The following is an 18,819-nucleotide window of genomic DNA, read 5'->3' on the forward strand; positions in this document are numbered from 1 at the left end:
AGGGTGGAAATAGTGAACCAAGCCAATCTGAAAGGCAGGGCACACAATTTAAACCAGATCAACGTGACTTTGAGCCCAACTTGTAAACACATTGGACTGATTACTGCTCCAGTGTCATTAAATGACACTTCTAAGATTAACTCATGTCTATTAAACACTTAGGGATTCAGTGATTCATTTTATAAATAATACTTTGAAGTCAAATCCATAAAATTGGTTTAGGCTAAAATTATAATGGTGCTAATAAATTGCACTGTGAATACAGTATTACTTGATTGCTTAAACAGATCCCACCTTAAAGAGGCTTCGTTCTCTTGCTGTGGCACACTCACCCCAAATGGCCTAGTGCAAAGAACCAGAAAAGGACAACAGGGAGCATGACAAACCGAATATGAAGGTTGGTTTGTCACCTACGCAGTGTGCAAGGAGTTGGTGTTAGGATAGAATCACCAGCCTCCAAGCACTAACGCTGCATGGGGCTGCATGGCACGTCAGGTGCAAGGCAGTGGGAAGGCACAGCCCGGCACTCGGTGAGTGACACAGCCAGCAGCGATGGCCGCAGGACGGTGGCAGCACCGTGACCCTTAAGTCCCTCTGCTGCTGTCCCCAGGTTGATGTGTGCAAAGTAAACAAAAAGCACATGAGATGAGAAGTAAAGGAGTTACAAAGGTCTTTTGCTTCCACCAACAAGAGACGCTGCCAGCCTGGATTTCTTCTTTCTCCCTAGACAAGCGGCTTGGCAGCCCCATCCTCTGGCATGCCCGAATCTGAGGCCTCCTTCTCCTTTCATCTGCCACAAGGACAAAATGCAGAAGTGATTCGGCTCAGCTCTTAGCAACCAAGACACAGCACTGAAAACACCACTGGCAGCTGAACTGCTCACTACACTCCGGAGTTTGTAAACATAAGCAATGCTGGGGACAGTGGGACTGCTTTGCAAAAACGGCTCTAAACTGAAGCAGGGAGAGTCTGTTCAGCCCTGTTTCATCATACCAGGGTCTGCTGCTGGGCTTTGTTATTTACCCTGCTCATCCCAAACACCAGCGTCATGTCTATGAACAGAGAAACACGTGCCAGTCCTTAGGGAATAGCACAAAACAGGGTTAGGACTGAGGAAGGTTTGCTCTTGCTGCTTTCCCTGTGGTTTTACAGTGGCACTGAGGGATAAGGAGCAGGAGTTACACCAGGGCAACAAGAACAGTGGTACATCCTCTGGAACAGAAAGGACTGAGATTTTTCTCCAGAGAAACACTCCCTAGCCTTGGGTAACACAGGTCAGTAAGGTGAGAAGCACTGCAACACTCGCCATCAGCACACACACAGCTCACCAACTCACCCACAGCCTGGCATCCCCCTGGTTTGTTCCCTTGGTGTTAGGAAACTCGGTGAGTAGGAGTGGCAGGAGCAAGCCAGGCTGGGGGGCACTGCCATGCCCGAAAGGGATGCGCAGGAGATCCAGCACTCACCTTTGAGGAGCCGGCACACCGAGCAACACGTGCACACTGAAAGAGGAGCTGAGCATTAGGAACTCATCAGGCTGAGCTGCTATCTCAGAAAACACTTGGCATCATTTTGAGGTTGACTTCATGACCCCCCGCGTGTTAAGAGACCATCGTCTCTACTCAGCAGCACGGAGCACAACCCCAGAAACGCATCTCGGCGCAGGCTGTGTGCCCAACGGGTGTTAGGGCTGGGATTACGTACAGCCCCCTGGCTTTTTCTCAGATCACTAAACAGAAATAACTCCTGAGCAGAGGGGCCTGGGAGCGTGGATAAGCAATGGGTAACACAGTGCAAAAAGCTGTATGATAATAAACACAGGGTGCAATACCGGGACTTGTACTGCTACAAGCCTGGATTTTTTCCAGTCTATTTAGACTTCTGCAAGCACTGATGCAGCCATTCACCCAGCTTCTGAAGGAAAACTCCACAGATCCCTGATTTTTGTAAACCAGGAATGTGCTGAGGAGTCCTGCAGGAATTATATTTTGATGGAATTGCTGTAAGAATGAAAGCAACCAAGGGAATTGCATTGCATCCTTCAGCGCAAATGCAGGTGATTCACAGCTGCTCATAAAAGCGTGACCTTTGCAGCTTCATCTTGTGTATAGCTTGTGTTCCAGGAAACAGCCTAGAAATAATTTCCAGTTTGAGCCTTCAAATTTAACCCTCACAGTGGCATCAATGGCTCCAGATTAAAAAAGGTTTGAAGAAAAAAAAAAATAAAAAGGATTGAGCTGCGCATGATTTCTTTCATCACAATTATCCAGCACTGCAGACACTGAAAGTTCTTCCATAGTTTCACAGTCATTTTAAACCAGCATAAATCAGCACTGCTGCTGAAAGCAGATGTCCCACTGCCCCTCAGGCTCTGGCCTCCACCTTCCCATTGCTGATCCCTGTGCTGCTGCTCTCTACTGGCTCAAGGATCTGACCCAGCCAAGAGCAACCTGGAAGCAAGAAACAACATTTAACTTGAACCAGCTCCCTGGCTGGGGTCAACGGGCTGGACTAGATGAGCTTTGAAGGTTCCTTCTAACCCAAACTATTCTATGATTCTATGAATAGGATTTAACCATGTCCAAAGGAAGGGACAGCGTGAGGCAGAAGCGAGCAGGTGGGTCACACCGTTTCAGTGGGAGTGCTGGCTACATTGGCTGGATGCTGCCGTGAAACCGTGGCCTTTGTATGAGAGATGAGTCTCAATCAACCTCAAGAGATCTGTTGCCCCTGACTTGCACAGAAGGTAGCTGATCACAGTCTAATGATGGTTTATTCTCTGAGAGCTCACAGAACATAAGTTGTTCTCACACATCTTTCTGGAGCTTTTCTGGTTGGTGGGGACTGAAGTACCCAGATGTATCCTGAATGCTGATATTCCCCCACCTTTGTTCTGTCCTGCAAAGCCTTCAGCACTAAGATGTAAAACCAAAACACAGCCTTGAGTCTCTCCTGCACAGAGGAGTGGAGAGTATCAGACAGCACACTGCACTTTCTTGCTTTGAAATCATTCCAGCTGCGAATGATCTCTGCCTGGGGTAATCTCCAGCAGAAAGGGCACTTGCTCTGGGCAATACAGAGGCTGGCTCTGTAATTTGTGATGCTCTGGCCCAGACAGCATCACCTCTGGCCATCGACCATCCCGTGATGCAACACAAATCTCCTGCCGCTGCGGTACATCCCCCTGACTCACCCAAAAGCAAGGCTGGCCTCCAGTGCCCAGCCCACGCTGGAGGATTCTGCTGGCATCAGGAACACTGAGGCATGTTTGCATCAACGAGGGGATTGAGCTGTGTGACACAGCGGCCAATATCCCACTCCTCAAGTCACATGCGTCACTCACCAGGCATCACAAGGGAAAAAGGTTTATCTGCACTGTCCAGAATGCTTTTAAGGGAATACTGTAAGGTTAAGAAGTACAAACCGTGAATAGAATCATGGAATCATTTCTGTTGGAAGAGACCCTCAGGATCATCAAGTCCAACCATAACCTAACTCTAGCACTAAACCATGTCCCTGTGAACCTCGTCTAAATGCCTTTAAAGCCACTCCAGGGATGGTGACTCCACCACTGCCCTGGGCAGCCTGTTCCATCACCTGACGACCCTTTCTGTGAAGAATTTTTTCCTAATATCCAATCAAAACCTCCTCTGGTGCAACTTGAGGGCATTTCCTCTTGTCCTATCACTTGCTACGTGGGAGAAGAGACCAACACCCTCCATGCCACAACCTCCTTTTAGGCAGCTGTAGACAGCAATAAGGTCTCCCCTCAGACTCCTTTTCTCAATGAAGACATGTCCGTACATGGATGGTTACTGCACATTTGCCAAAACAAAAGGATTGCCCTGAAAAATATTTGGAAATACTGTTCTGGAGATTCCAGTTCTCTGTAATGACAAGTAGCCATATGACATTTACAGTTCTGCCTGTGGAAGAAGCACAGGTTGGAACATGCATTGAAGCTGAAATATCACAGGCTATCAGCAGGCTGCCAGAACACTAAATTGAGAAACGCTGAACTAAGAGCAAAGTGAAGGATCAGATTAGGAGGACAGGTGGTGGGGGTGTTACACGCAATGAGGGCAACGACTGTGTTTTCTCGGTGTGCATGTGCCTCGCAGGGGCAGCAGCGATGCCTCATGTAATGTGCTGTGTGTGGGGTCAGCAGCTGTACATAAATCACGGCAAAAGCAGCTTTTGCCCCTTTGTGTTGTCTGCGTGGAGCTTTTGATGCGGTGTGAGCAGGAGAAAAAGTCTTTCTGATGGATGGGTGTGAATTCACCTGGAGCCTGCCATACGCTGAGCAGTCTCACTGCTGTGGACGGCCACCTCCACGAGCGGGACTGTTCGGCTTATAGCAGGCACCATTGAAAAGACAGAAAAGACAGAAAAAGATGGAGGAAAAGAATGGGTAATTTCCCTTGTCTCCAAAGCAACTCTTGCATATTCTATTTCTTGGCCTCATAAGACACTTCAACAAGCAAAAAGGCTGGACGGGGCTTTGAACAACCTGATCTGGGTGAAGATGCCCCTGCTCATGGCAGGGGGTTGGACTAGATGAGCTTTGAAGGTCCCTTCCAACCCAAACTATTCTACAATTCTATGAAAATAAACCTTTGCTGTGTCTGCATGTGGTCATTACTAACTAAATGCCAGGCTCATCACATGGTGCTTTGTGTCTAGAGGGGATTCAGAGAGTCACAAATCCATCCAACCAGCACCAGCCACATTACAAAATAAAAACAATGGAAATGAAACAAGCTGAGTGGTTATTTAACCTAGTCCGAGTACAGCGTGGTCCTGCAGCCAGCTTTTGGCCACAGCCAAAGCCCACCCGTATCAGGAGAGTCTTTTCATGGGTTTCAGTGGGCATGGAAGCCACTTCCACACCAGATTTGGCTGTGTTTTTATTGCTCAGGGAATGGGACTCAGCTAAACTCCTGTAACCTCAACTTAAAGAGCCATCTCTTGTCTTTGCCTCACTGTCCTAAGCGAGAGTGCGTTTCCATGCACCAGGCATTCAGCAGCAAAGGTGGTTCAAGGAGCTTCTAGTCCCCGTCCCCTCGTTCTCACAACATACCTACCCAAAGGTCTCCCAAATTAGTTATTTTGGAGGCTCCCAATAAGGTGGATCATCAAATTGGTCTGAGTTAAAAATAATCCCTCAAAAACAGTAAAGATAGGTATTTTTAATCTGAATCAAACACTAATTTACTGTAGGTCCACACAAGTCCCCTTAAGCTGATTTAATCAACAAGAAAACAGCATAAGCTTGTGAACATAAAAGTGATCACTCAAGAAATGAAGAACAGCAGTGCCAGATCAGATGAAAGGTCTGGTCCGATCTGTCACCTGTCACCAGCAGCCGTGGTGGGCAGTGTATAATCAGGGGGTGAGCAACAGCAGTGCTTTCGCTGGCCATCCTCCCACCATCCACTGATTCACAGCTTGGGGACTGCTGTGACCTGAGACCCAGGGCAGCAGGACAGGTCCCCACACAGCAGTGGTTTTGCTGTGAAAACCTGTAAGTATGAGAAAATAACTCCTGTTTTTTCCAACGTGTGTTTGCTGCCTTAGGAGAACAGCTACACCATTTTCAGGATTTCCTCCTGCGTCCACAGCTCTTTGCTACTGGACAGCTTGAGCGACCATAGCTAGGCTGTTCCATCACCTGAGGGTAGTGCTTGACATCTTGTTGTCATCAGGCTACTGTCCTTCCTCTCTTTGACATGGCTGTTGAGAAAATTAAGAGCCTGTGCTAGATGGAGAACAGTCATTATGCATCCCTGACAGCCATGTAAGAGAAATAATGATATATGGGACCATGTCTGGGCTTGGTGGGCCAGAACAGTGTCATCTCACCCCAAATAAGGCCCTCGGGATGTGACAAGAGTCTGGCTGATAGATCACACTTCTCCATACACACACATACACGATAGTTATGTCTCTGATCACTTCACCCCTCATACCGACTACATATCCAACTGTGCCCACACAAAATAGTATGAGGACTGGAGAGACCAGGACCACACCTTTCACTTAATCTGATTAAAAGTGAGAGGCAAGCTGTGGCCAGGCTATGGCCATGACCTGTGAGCGAAATCACCCGCTGCTTAGCTATTTCAGCTTACCTGTAAAGAGAATTTATTCAACAGATGACATTAAAAAACAAACAAACAGAGAAGTCTGTGAGCTACAGTTCTCAGAATTTGCAAAGACCTTGAAGGATACTCTTTAGGAAGGGCAAGACAAGACATTCCTAATACATTTCAAGACTAAGGCAACTAGAAGGGGTAGCAATCTACACGGGCTTGAAACATGGTGAATGTTTGCACAGACCACAACACACACAACCCGAAACTGCTAAATTTCAGACTCGCCAGCATATGTTTCACAAGCTACCAAGTGCAACACGCCTGCAAGTTTCTGTGATTTCTCATCACAGCAGTCGAGTTGTATGAACTTTGGTGGTGTTTGGGAATCCCAGAAGCCATCTGGAACCTCCTGCTTGGGATAACCCTCCATGCCTCAGTTTTTTGAGATCTAGTTTGCAAAGCTATCTCCAGTTAAATGTTTCCGATCTGGGCTCACAAAGATTTCTTTAACCAAGTTTGAAATAAATTTTTGTAACTAAATCCTCAGGAACGGATCTTGTTCCCACTGTGATGTTTCTTTGTTCTTTCAGAATTTGAAAACAAACCACTGCCCTTCAGAATGGCTTGTTCTCCATAACGGTGCTTATGAAGGCATCCTTCACATCATAAACAGCCATCAGACCTTGGTCTCTGCTTCTAGGAGCGCTTTATATGGGTTTGATTTCTCAGTTGGCTTTATCAGTGATAAAGTCCTGCAACTACAACTGTCAAGTCTTGTAACAGCTACTGTAGAGTTTAGAAGGAGCACAAGTGGGCCTAATTCAAACCAGACATGCATTATAACTCACAGTTACGTTCAGATGACATAAGGCTATATCACCATATGGGGGCTTTGATGACAATAATGACCCTTGCCCACTACCGTACATATCTTATTTTTGCACTTCCATTACCCCTCTCATTGAAAAGCCACCACAGTTTCCAGCCCCCAGCCCAGAGCCTGACTTTTCAGCTCAAGTTGCAAGGACTGGTACTTGGCTGCCTTGGTACCAGCCAGGAATAGTAACCACCAAACGATGATACTGTTTTCTCTCTTAAGTGCCAAGAGACTCAACAAGCGTGTCTGTGTCCTGCAAATTCTGGTATGTACTGCCTGCAATGCCTGTTTCTATATATTCCTGCCAACGGCATGACTTCATTTGACTGTGCGATATTCCAGACAACACGATGCTGAAAATAACGCTGGCACTTACCTGAGCTGCCGGTGCCTTCCGATGTGCTTCGGGATGTTTTTGGCTGGCTCTGTTTGCTACTTGTTCGTACAGTGACTGAAGGAGGGACAGTGCTGCTGCTGTCTCCACGAATCGTTGACAGGTCCTGCATGCTAAAGCTCCTTAGTCTCTCCGACAGGGCCCCCTGTCCCTAGTTAAACAAATAAGCAAATAACACAAAAGTTAAGATTCCACAGTGCATTTTGAGTCTTTCTACTCCCTTGCTCATTAAACTCCATCAGTACAGAATCACAGAATCACTGAATCACAGAATGTTAGGGATTGGAAGGGACCTCGAAAGATCATCTAGTCCAATTCCCCTGCCAGAGCAGGAACACCTAGGTGAGGTTACACAGGAAGGCGTCCAGGCGGGTTTTGAATGTCTCCAGAGAAGGGAAGAGAAAAAATTGCCTGGTCCAGTAACCTAGAGAGGACAAAAATGAGTTGTTAAAAGCATCATTTCCCTCTCTTTGCTCTTCCTTTTGGAGTGGTTCTGTGTATAAATCCATTCTCAATTTGACAGCGAGCATCTCGGATTCTTCAGTGCAGTCACTGGAGCTCAGAGCAGCCTCGGCCACATCTAAAGGAGCAGGATGCTGTTTTATCTTTCTGGTAGGTACTTTTCTTCGCTAGGATCCAAGTCAAATAGGCTTCGGAAACACAATTAAATAGTCTGTATCAAAATAACTCCATTTTAAAGTTATTCATCTATGATTACAGTGACCCAGCCGTTCTCAGTCATACACAGAATTTCCAGAGCACAGAAAATCTGAAATTTCAAAGTAACAAAATGTTATTGTTAAATGCAAACAAATAATTCCGGTGCTTTTTCCATGCAGCTTAAAGAAGAAATCAACTAATACAATATTTTTCTTTCTTTTTAGACTAGCTCTCAGTCAGGCAACAAACATATTCCTTGGTGAAAGGAATGTAGCTGTTCTTTGTAAAAGATGGGTTGGTTAAAAGAAACTTTTCATTAAAACCACATCCCATCAAAAATTTGACTATAAGTATTCCTCGTTCTGAATTCTGTAACCTTCATACTACACCACTGCCATAAAGTCAGAATACCAGAAAATACAATCAATATAAAACCTATCTATCCTTCTCTGTTGGCTACATTAAGCAATATTCAGAATACAGGCAGCATTACTGATCAAAAGTGTATTCAGGTTTTGACATTTTCTTGAGGGTGAGAGGGTCTGAAAGACACTTCATAGTATGTAGTCTTGAAAAAAAATCCTGAAATAAATATATAGGGCCTGATTCTAAAATTATTTCTGCTACTGTAAATTAGGACAAATTCAATGGATGTTTCAACTGAGGTGAAATGGTAAACAACAGTAAATATTGCCCTGTTTAACAACGTAGTTAAGGTACATCGTAGCAATTCAGACACCATCTTCATTTAGATTTGTATTTGTCAAAGCAGTACACAAGCAGAACACGGCCAGAGGGCTCGAGGTTGGGGCTGGACCAGAATCCATCACTGCTCCCTTCTGGGCTGCAGATTTGAGTATCCTGTCCCCACACTCAACTCCAGAGCACATCGATTTAACCACCGGCAGGCTGTACATCCTGGACCACAGCACTTTCTGTGTCAGCAAGAAGCAAACAGCACGCGATGAGAACTTCTTCAATGCTGTCCCGAAGCATCAGCAGTAGAAATATGCATCACCTAAGAAAAATAAAACTGAACTGTCCTTTGTAGGGCAGAGTTACCCAAGAAGCTGCACTGGGATTTTTTACTTCATTTTACTGAAACTTTGGTTTCTTAAGATCTTTCTATGTATGTTGTGTTTGGCAGCATTTTACATTCAACTTATCTACAGACTTACAGAGAAGTCTCCACACACCTACCATGCTCTTCCTGCAGATTTACTTTCTCATTAGCCTGTTCTACTTTTTAAAGTATTTTAAATGAATTGGTCTTTTTCGCTTGTATTCCAAAACATTTACTTTGCTGATTTTATATGCTTGATAGCAGAGTTTCTGGAGCTGAGGTTTTGTTAAAATCTCATCTCTGCCATCTCACTCTCCAAGCCACAAGAGTCGATGCCTGAACTTTGGCTCCTCCTGCCAGTGGCTGAGCCACTCTTGGGACATGTTCTCACTCCAAGAGGCATCTCGAGTTAACCCTCTTGGGCCAGTCTAAGACAGATTTACTCTACAGTCTATGTCTGCAACTGTCACTGGGCTGACCACCCAAATACCATTTCATTCCAGCGAGCGATTTATGTATATGGACAGATCAGAGACGAGATTCACACCTCAGACCCACCTGGCAGGGAAGATGACACTAACACACCCCTTTGCATTGAAAATGAAGAAGATATGTTAATAGTCTTGCATTGCAACTCATGATATAGCGGCATATAATGATCAAAGGCCCCAGAGACAGCTTTGAAACAAGGGCTTGATAAGTGCCTGTCATCTGTGGGTCCATACATATAATATGTACAAACACAGCTTTAAACACACAGTCACTGCGCCTGTGCTAAACAACTTGGACTTTATCCAGGAAAGAAAAAAAAAACACATTGTCTTCATCTTTGCTTTAATTTCACCTGAGTTTGTAACAGCAAAGATAAAGGTTGCTCAAGCCATAAATAGGAAAATATTACTGTTCCTACCATTCTGTGAAACAGTTTGTCCAAATCTTGGAAAGGCTCAGGCTGAGTGAGGACACTGAACATATGTGAAAACCTGCTGACTTCTCTTTCACTTCTTTTCTTTCAAATTTTTGCACCTTTGGTCTTCGTAGGGATAGACTTGATTTAATTGCTCCTAGGGCACAACATAACACTCACAATTCTTTCCCCATTGCCACATTTCTACCTGACCTCAAATAGAAACATGACAGAAATTATGATTACAGTAGAATCAGAATGGTTTCAGAGTAAAATAGAAAATGTTGTTACCAACCTTAATTTCCCTGTCAGATAGGTAGCTGCTGTATATGAAATCACAAGCATTTGAAAAGCCAGCGCTGTGAGGGTTTGCACTGCTGTAGTTATATCTTTTAGCAATAAAGACTTTTTCCAGCTGTAATGCTTATTATTCCACAACAAGACTTATAATTTATTAACAAAAGAAAAAACAAGTTAATAGCTTTATTTCACAACAGACTTAGCACAGCACACATCTTGGGCTGTGTTTGGGTAAAATAATCATGTGGAAGAGCAGCTGTTTTGGGTATTTTTGTTTACCATCTTGGCTGTGATCATACAGATGCTCTTCTAACTGCTCCAGACATGGGAGGTGTCCCAGGAATTTCAGCACAGCGTGTGTCTGTACAGAGAGAAGATCCGGGTCCTGAAGCTACGTGTACGCTGCAGGCCAGAGGCACATTTGCAGCGTGTCCACACAGATCTGGGCTAGTTTTATCCTAGAGAGTGTTACAGTAGTTATATCGTGACAGTAGTCGCGGTAACATTTCACTGTGTCAACAGCAAAACAGCACAATGGTGTTATACGACCTTTGAAAAGGCGACTGGAAGGGCTGTGGGACTACGGATGACACCACCTCTCTCTGTCTCTCCCCTCACTGGACACCAGCTGCCCTGTCAGGATGATTGTGCTGGCAGCGTGGGACTTGTATTTTGGGGACTTCATCCCCTGGTAGAGGACACAAGTAGGAAGTGGTGCTTCAAGACTGAGCTTTACTCTCCCTGGGCACAAGACTGCCTGACTAAGCTCAACTTCTAGCCCATCAGGCTTCTCTCAGGACACAGACTGTCCCCATAACATGGAAATTCTGATCCACTAGACAAGGATTTTTCTAGAGGGTGAGGTTTGGGTGGCAACAAGTGGCAGCAGGTGTGTCTCTGTTCCCTGCTCCCTATCATGTACCTGCTCCCAAATTCATCTGATCTTGTCCCTAGGAAAGTTCACCCCATAGGTAAAGGCACAGCACAAGCTGAGAGCAGATCTCTTCAGGCTTCCTTCATCTCTTCTTCTCCCAAGACCCACCAGCCTCACTGGGTCCACACATGGGACTGTTTTCTCTCTACAGGGGCATAGAATGGCCAGGCTGGGGCAGGGCTCGGTGCTACTGGATAGGACAGAAGACAAATACTGAAAAAGACACAGTAATATCACCCCCCAGTAACTGCCATCACTTGCTATCAACCTTATTTAGACTCATGACAAACCCAACGGTATTAGGGCATCGCCCATCAAGACATGGGCATTTAAGCTGCAGAAGCTTGTCCGTGATTCTAAGAGAAGTTAAAGCTCCCATCCATGCAGCACAGTAATTAATCTAAAACTAATTTATGTACATCTCTACTGGCTTTGGTCAAAATTGCAACTGTAGAATAGGTGTACATCTAGCACGTTCTCTCCTTATTTTTGCTTTAAAAAAGGGTATCAAAATTCTGAGCTTTCAAGGCCCGCTAACCCACGTGCTGCCTTCCTCTAAATGTTGCAGGTATCATCGTCTCCAGAAATGAACATCAACCTCTGTGGGCCCAGAGCACAAACACTGATGCAACCAATATTTGCTTGGAAGAATCAGAAATCTTGGTCCTTTCCAAAACCTGAAGTTGTCATTGTGTCAGGCAATCTGAAAGGCACTCCATCAGAAATAGCTGCAACTGTCTTAATTACTTTGCCTCTCTATAATTAATCTCTGCATTCACATTTGAAGTAAAACTTTTAAGATGGAGATGGATTTAGGAGTCTGGAAAAACTGGCTTTACATCTGTTCATTACAAATATTCCAAATATGTAGGTAGCTTTATGTAGGCTCTAGGTAAATAAAATCAGGCAAATAATTTAAAAATCTGTAATTTATATAACGAAATCCCATGAAATGATCCAAATATAAACAAATAACAGCGTCTAGATTTTATCATACCTTCAGTCTGACAACCTGAGAGAATTCTGTAGACATTATTTAGGCTTCAAAACACTTAGAATACCTACAAACTCCATTTTGCAGCTGTGGAAACTATAACACAGCACAGTGAAGCGACACAAATCGGGAACAAAAAAATATCAGGTCATAAAATAGAAGCTTTTAATTTGGTCATTGTTAATACAGGATGGCACCGTCTGGCCTTTTGCATCTTACGATCAGCAGTTAATGGACAGGCAAGGGGAGACTAAGTCACACTCGCTTCCAGCACAATACTAAACCTGTTAATGTTCTCCTCTCTTTTTGCTGGAATTTTGGTTAGCAGCTCACCTCCACGCCAGCAGACACATCTGCATGCACGTTACAGCCTCCATCCTGCAGATACTCATTTGCTACAAGGTGTGGTACATGTTCCTAGATCATCAGTTATCGCTATGGTGTCAGCAGGACTTCCCCAACCACACCTGTCTGAAAACGCTTGCTGGGATGCATCTTCGCTTGTGAGCCAAGTCCTGGCATCACCAGCTTCACTGCAACCCCAGACCATCCAAATGGGATCCCAGCGGCGGGAGAGATGCTCCCTTTAGCCATTAGCGAGATAAACCAACAGCAAACACAGCAGCTTGGCCAATGCGGTAGCAACAACCTGAGTTAGACAGGTTTTCCACATACAAAGCTCCCTGCCTGGCTGCTGGAGTGTCTCCGATTGTCAGCAGAGGACTTGGAAGGCATTTTGCTGATGAGATCAAAGACAGGCTTTTAAAGCTCAGCACGCGGGATCTACCCACTGGAAGCAGAGCAGACAGCGTCTGGTCTCAGCCCAATCTCAGCTGAAAACAGTTCAACTAGTCTAATGGGGAAGCAGATGTTAGTTAGGGGTTAGTGTAAGCACTCAGCAAATTACCTGCCCTTTTTTGTGGTCCAAAAACAAGTGTAAATGAAGTAGCTGAGAGACCTAGCAAGGGAAAAGAGAAAGCCATTGTGGCAACACACATAAAAGCTTTGAGAATAAGGTCTATTTGAAGCATAAGTAATCCAGGCGAGACATGAGCGTGACACTGGGCACCATGTGCAGGGACTCACATACACATCAAAAGCAGGGACACCCACATGTGAACTACACCTTGGAACATAGGTTCTCCCTCAGCTTTCCCAGAGAGATGGAGAAACCACTCCATAACCCCAGCTGACAGGGTGTTGCCTCATAAGTGCATTTAAAGACTAAAGCAAATTATAAACACAACAGGCTGCCACTCCAGTCCTTGCACTTGATTGATGCTTCCCACTGAAGAAACGCTCAGTGTGTGGCCACCTCTGTAATCCAGACTTAAGATCATTAAGAACAGAGTGCATTTATGACTAATTTAGGCACAGGATTAGGTGAGGGACACGTGGCAGTCATTTTAGCCCCGGTGACTGACAGGTCTTCTGAGAAGTCGGGTAATGCTGGGGAATTACAGCAATGAGTGGGAGTTTGCACACAGAAGCATTATCACGTCTGGCTGCGGGCAGGTCCTGCTAAGAGCAAAACCAGCGGCTTTATGCTCTGAGCATAGGCCTGAGTGAGGGAGGAAACTGCTGCTGCCACCATATCAACACAAATATCCTACAAACAATATCCTTATGGCCAGGGCCTGCGTGCTGTGCCCAGCCTGAGACAGCTCATGGCTCAGAGATGCCAGACAGTATTCCAGACTCAAAGGGAAACCAGCTGACGCTAATGTTGATGGTGGAAACTTAATTTCATCCACCCTTTTTGTTTGTGCAGTTCATTTCCTCTCCTGGGAACTGTTTGTTATTGTGTCTCCCAGCCTGGTCTCTCTGTATAAATTTATTGTTTGATTCTGCTGTCCCGTGCATTCACTGGCTATTGTCTGACTCTTGGAGACAGGAACCAAAGAGGCAACAAGAGAGAGAAACTGGAAACAGCACTGGGTTTCTATTGATTTGGGAAAAAAAACAAAAAACCAAAAAACATTCTCAAAGACTTAAGAGTGAAGACACCACAAGCTGTCACACCACAACAGGAACAGTTCACGAAATTCTGTGAGCAATGACATGCTAACATATGTTTCAAGAAAGCCATTTGGTATAACATTGTGCAGCCATGAGATCTTTGATTTTAGATCCCAAATGGAGATCCTTTACAGGAAGCTACTTTCCAAAGCAGCACGCTCGGCCCTCCTCGATAAAACTAATGGGTCCTCAAATGTTTATCGAACTGCATATTTTAAATCACTCCCAGCTTCTGCAACTCTTGGCCATGTCAGAGATCAGGGGACATAGTGTGGCCATCACAGATATGGTACTAAGCAGAGACAGAGCTGTTCACTGATACCTTTGGTAAGCAGGGAAACACTCTCCAGTCAAGCAGCGGGATCTCATGGTTACAAAGAGGCTTTATCCGGCCTCTTAAAGAGAAGGATGCTCCCCGCCCCATGCTTCCTTCTTTCCAATGCAAGTAAAAATGTGATTCTCCACCGTCATGCCACAAAAGGCGACATCTCTCTCCCGCGCAAGTTTGGGCTCCAAACTCCCACAGTAAACACGTTTCAATTTTCATGGAAAATTAGGGATCAACATATTGACTTTCAGGCAGCTGCATTGGCTATACCAGCCAGATGACAGAAATGAAGGAAAAGATACTGTTTGACTAGAGAGGATAAAATCAAAATGACCTTCAGTGTTTCCCTTCCAGTGCCCTGGTTTAAAAAGCAGCAAACACAATGGGAAACTTGCCAATAAATTCCCTGGGCTAAGGGACCCTAAAGTAGCGGAGCTGCGACCCCTCAGGGGCTGGTGAGCCCAAAGGTGGAAATGGAAGTGACGATGCTGGACCAGAGAGGTGGTTGTGTGCTGAAGCAATTTGGGACCTGCTGATGCCGTACTGCTGAACACTAAGGAGGTGGATGCACATCCCGAAACCCTCCTGCTTTCATCTGCATGCCTGGTCCTTTTAACCAACAACCAGAGTGATTGCCAGCTCTGGCGGCACCACAAGCCATATTTCCCCACGCATGAAAGGCTCCTGGACTGTTTCTCAGACTTATTAGGCACAAACAAGCTTTTCATCGATACCAATCATGCGTGCCTGCTCACTCCACCTCATTTATCATCTCCTGCCAAGGCACTGTGCCCACTGCCAGCAGTATATGCGCCCCGCTCCCCTTCCTAAAGGTGCATGTACCGAGGGGCACACAAAGGGCCACAGCACCAGCTGCTGTGCAAACAGTCCCTGCCCTACACACAGGAGGGCAGAAGGAGGGCAGAAGAAGGTCCATTATCAGAAACCTCTGGGTTACGATGACCTGTTGGCTGTCAGATGTTTTCTGCAGCTCTCCTTTGAAGAGCAGAGTTGAGGCTGCAGCCTGGGGATGGTTAAGTGGTTGGGAGCAGGATTTGTCTTGAGGGTGGGGAAAGACATTGGCCTGTTTGGCAGAACTGGTTTGTTCGGGGTAAGAAATAAGGATACATGCAAACAGGATCTGGGAAACCCAGGAGCTTGAAGGAGAGGGTCGGAGAGCTGGGAGAGAGTGTAAAACTGGCTGTAGATACAGGGGAGGCAACAGCGGGGCTGGGCAGGGTCTTGGGAAGAGAAGCAGGGAGTAAAAGGGTGGGAGACTGGGGACAGGGCAAGGCAGCAGTGGCAGAAGCCTCAGGGTGACAGATGGAGGATGAGAAAGTGCTGGGAGCACGGTGACAGCAAGGGAGGACACATGAGTGTGCTGGGGGAGGCTGCTGCTGCCTCCACGCCATCGGTCCCTCTCCTCACTGCAGCCGCACACTCGTCCAGCCGCTCACACCAAAACCTGACTGGTGCCAATGAAAAGCCCAGTTATGCCCAGGCCTCCATCTGACAGCCCCGCTGCTGGAAAGAAGGTGGTGGACAGTGCCCAGGGCCCTTTGGAAGGAGGAAAGGCTGAACTAGTTGAAACTAATTGAAAACCGACAAAAAGCTGCAGGATTTACTGGCCGGTCATCTAATCCCACCACTTAGGACAGACCCACTTGAAGTCACAGCATGTGACAGAATGACAAAGCAGTGAGGACAGGATTACAGAGCCCCAAATGAGATTATGCTCCTTGGTGGGGACACAAGCTGCTGAGGGCAGGGAAAAGATTGGTGTTGAGCATCTAGCAGGGGTAATAAGACCAGATATCCAATGCCCTTTCTGCTTAGAGAGCATCAAAAATAGACTCTCTGGAGAGAGAGAAAACACCCAAGTGAGCCAGCTGGGCAGACTCAGGGTGCTTGGGACACTGACAGCTCCTCAGCCTGTAAAATGAATTGGCACACGTTTGTGCCAGCCTTAGCACAACTGTGGCTTCAAACCAAAACAGAGCAGGGGAAAGGAGCAGGAGGAAGGGAGACGAGCCCGCACTTGGCTAACTAAAACTGCGGGCTATTTAAGATAGAAAGGGGAAAGGGTCAGGGGAGCAGAGATAAGGAAAGTGTGGCTGTGCACAGCTTGCAGCGTCTTAGCCTCTGGTAAATATATAAGTAGCAGCCTGTGACACACAAATCGGAGAGCAGCAGATTGTGCTGCTCAATGGATAAGAAGAATGAAGAGATGGGCCTTGCCCAAATCTTATCACGAAAGAAAAAAGATTGTGACAGATCTTGTGCAACACAAGAAGATCCATTACCACAACTCGGAGAGAAATGAAAGGACAGGGTTGTGCACAGTGGGAGACATGTCTCCAAGTACAGGAGATTTTAGATTTAAGCTAATTTACTGAAAACAGGTCTGTACAGAACACACTTTCAGCCCAGCCTCTCTCTTTGTCACCAGAAGATGCTGACTTGCAAAGTCAGAGGGTCCATTTCTTAATACAAAACCATCTTTTCCTCACTCATCAATTCAAGTGAAGCAGGAAATAGGACAGATCCTCACATTCACTTGCTGGTAGAAGCCACGTTTTCCATGAGAGCTGCAGGAGCTCAGTGCTCCTGAATATATGGTCACGTCTATAGGTTCCAATTTTAATACAATCCATTAAAGGCTGAAACTCAAAGAATGTGTTTAGGGCTCACTTTCCCATCTACATGCAACACTCATCACAGGCTAACCTTGGCACTGGGAAAGTCAGGATAAGCCTTAGAAATTGTATTCTCTTTCCTCCCTTCCTGGAAACTTCCCCCCAAGGACAGCACTGCAGTCTTGTCTGGCATCTGTCAGCTCAAAGTGTTTTCCAGATAATTAGTCATTTAAAGTTCTCTCACGCAGGATAATCTAGCTCTGTTATACCTCCTTCTCAAGTGAGCAAGTCAGGTCATTGACATATATTTAACAGCAGCTGAAAACCAGGGCAACAGCTGTTACCAGCCGTATCGCTGCTCTCCTGGAAAGGCTCCCTTCACAGCAGCAGGGACAGCTAAATGCAGACACGTCCACACCTGACCCATCGCACTTCATATCCCGAATACCTGAGGAACCCCAGCTCAGCACTTCTGTACTGCAATACATCGGGCTGTAAATCACAGCCACTCAGCTCTCCCTACCCAAAAGACAATAAATTCAGTCCGAGAAGGGCAGGGACAGAAGCTGCTTTACCCATTCCTGACCATTACACCATGAAGAGTGTAAATGTATTACAGGTGTGGTCCCATGAGCAGCAGAGTTAAACTGTCTCCTTCTCACCACCAGGAAGGGAAGATCTTACTTTTCGTTCCTTCAACCACACTCCTCACAATGCGGTTCTGTCCCCTCCCTTGTGCTGGCTCAGGCACTCATGACACATTCGTGGGCTCAAAAAACAGTATTCCCATTTTTCCACTTTCTGGATTAGCTTTCTGATAGATTAGAGGTAATCCGAGGAGGTCCAAAGAGCTGGTGCATAGTGATGCACCACGAACAGGAGCATTACACCATTTTGGAGGAGAAGAGCTGTCAGATCAAGCTCATGCCGTCTCTTGGATCTGCACCCTGAGGCACACAGAAGCAAACAACCCGCTGGAGGCCACATGCCAAAGTGGTGAAGGAAGCCAGGAGTCCTATTTTTCCTCACATATTCAGAGTAATTTACATGTCAAGGTTGAACCAAAGGCACGAAGAGTCCTTGCTTTGTTATAAAAAAATCAGTCAATCAATCCAATAACAACCTCTCAAGCTTATCAATAGATCATTTTCACCTCCCCAAAGGAAAGACACAGGTCCATTTATAGGTTGCAATACCTCATCTGTTTTCTCTCAAGTTCGGCTGGCAGATGTACCATACAACAATACTACACAAGTCACAGAGTTGCTTTCTTCCAGCACTGAATGGGCAGCTTCATTAACTCACGCAAAACAACAGCTTCCTTGTACCCTGGAGACTCTTCTCCATTCTGTTCAGCTTCCCACTGCCACCGGAGCCACAGCTCAAGGCACTGAGATTCTTAAGTAAAACACCAGAAAAACAGAACAGTGGGAAGAAAAACTGTGGTTCTGAGCGTTTATTCAGGTTGAAGAGCTGATGAAGACACTGTTGCAGTGCTGAGATGAACTGGTTGGGGCTGTGGGTCTGGGCTACTGTTGAGCTTCTCATATTCAGCAGCTCCCCAAACAGGAGTCAGAGTTTCTTTAGGATGCACAGGTAGCTTCTCACTCTG

At 45.9% G+C, this 18,819-nt stretch overlaps 1 protein-coding gene across 6 annotated transcripts in view; it reads right to left on the reverse strand.

The window, feature by feature from the left end:
- REEP1 (receptor accessory protein 1) overlaps nt 1-18,819 on the reverse strand; it is a 67,351-nt gene that overhangs the window by 13,027 nt on the left and 35,505 nt on the right. For 5 of the 6 annotated variants that reach the window (XR_010606089.1, XR_010606088.1, XR_010606087.1 and 2 more), the window contains exons 6-8: nt 13,132-13,182; nt 7,349-7,517; nt 1,467-1,502 (exon numbers count right to left, since the gene is read on the reverse strand). Coding sequence is in view for 3 of the 6 variants with exons in the window: in XM_065633165.1 (XP_065489237.1) it covers nt 1,467-1,502; nt 7,349-7,517; nt 13,132-13,182 (256 nt within the window). In the remaining 3 variants the exon portion in view is untranslated. The remainder of the gene's footprint in view (nt 1-1,466; nt 1,503-7,348; nt 7,518-13,131; nt 13,183-18,819) is intronic. The other variant, XM_065633163.1, reaches the window with a different exon arrangement.

This window comes from Caloenas nicobarica, chromosome 4 (genome assembly GCF_036013445.1).
Source record: "Caloenas nicobarica isolate bCalNic1 chromosome 4, bCalNic1.hap1, whole genome shotgun sequence".
NCBI classification, from domain to species: domain Eukaryota; kingdom Metazoa; phylum Chordata; class Aves; order Columbiformes; family Columbidae; genus Caloenas; species Caloenas nicobarica.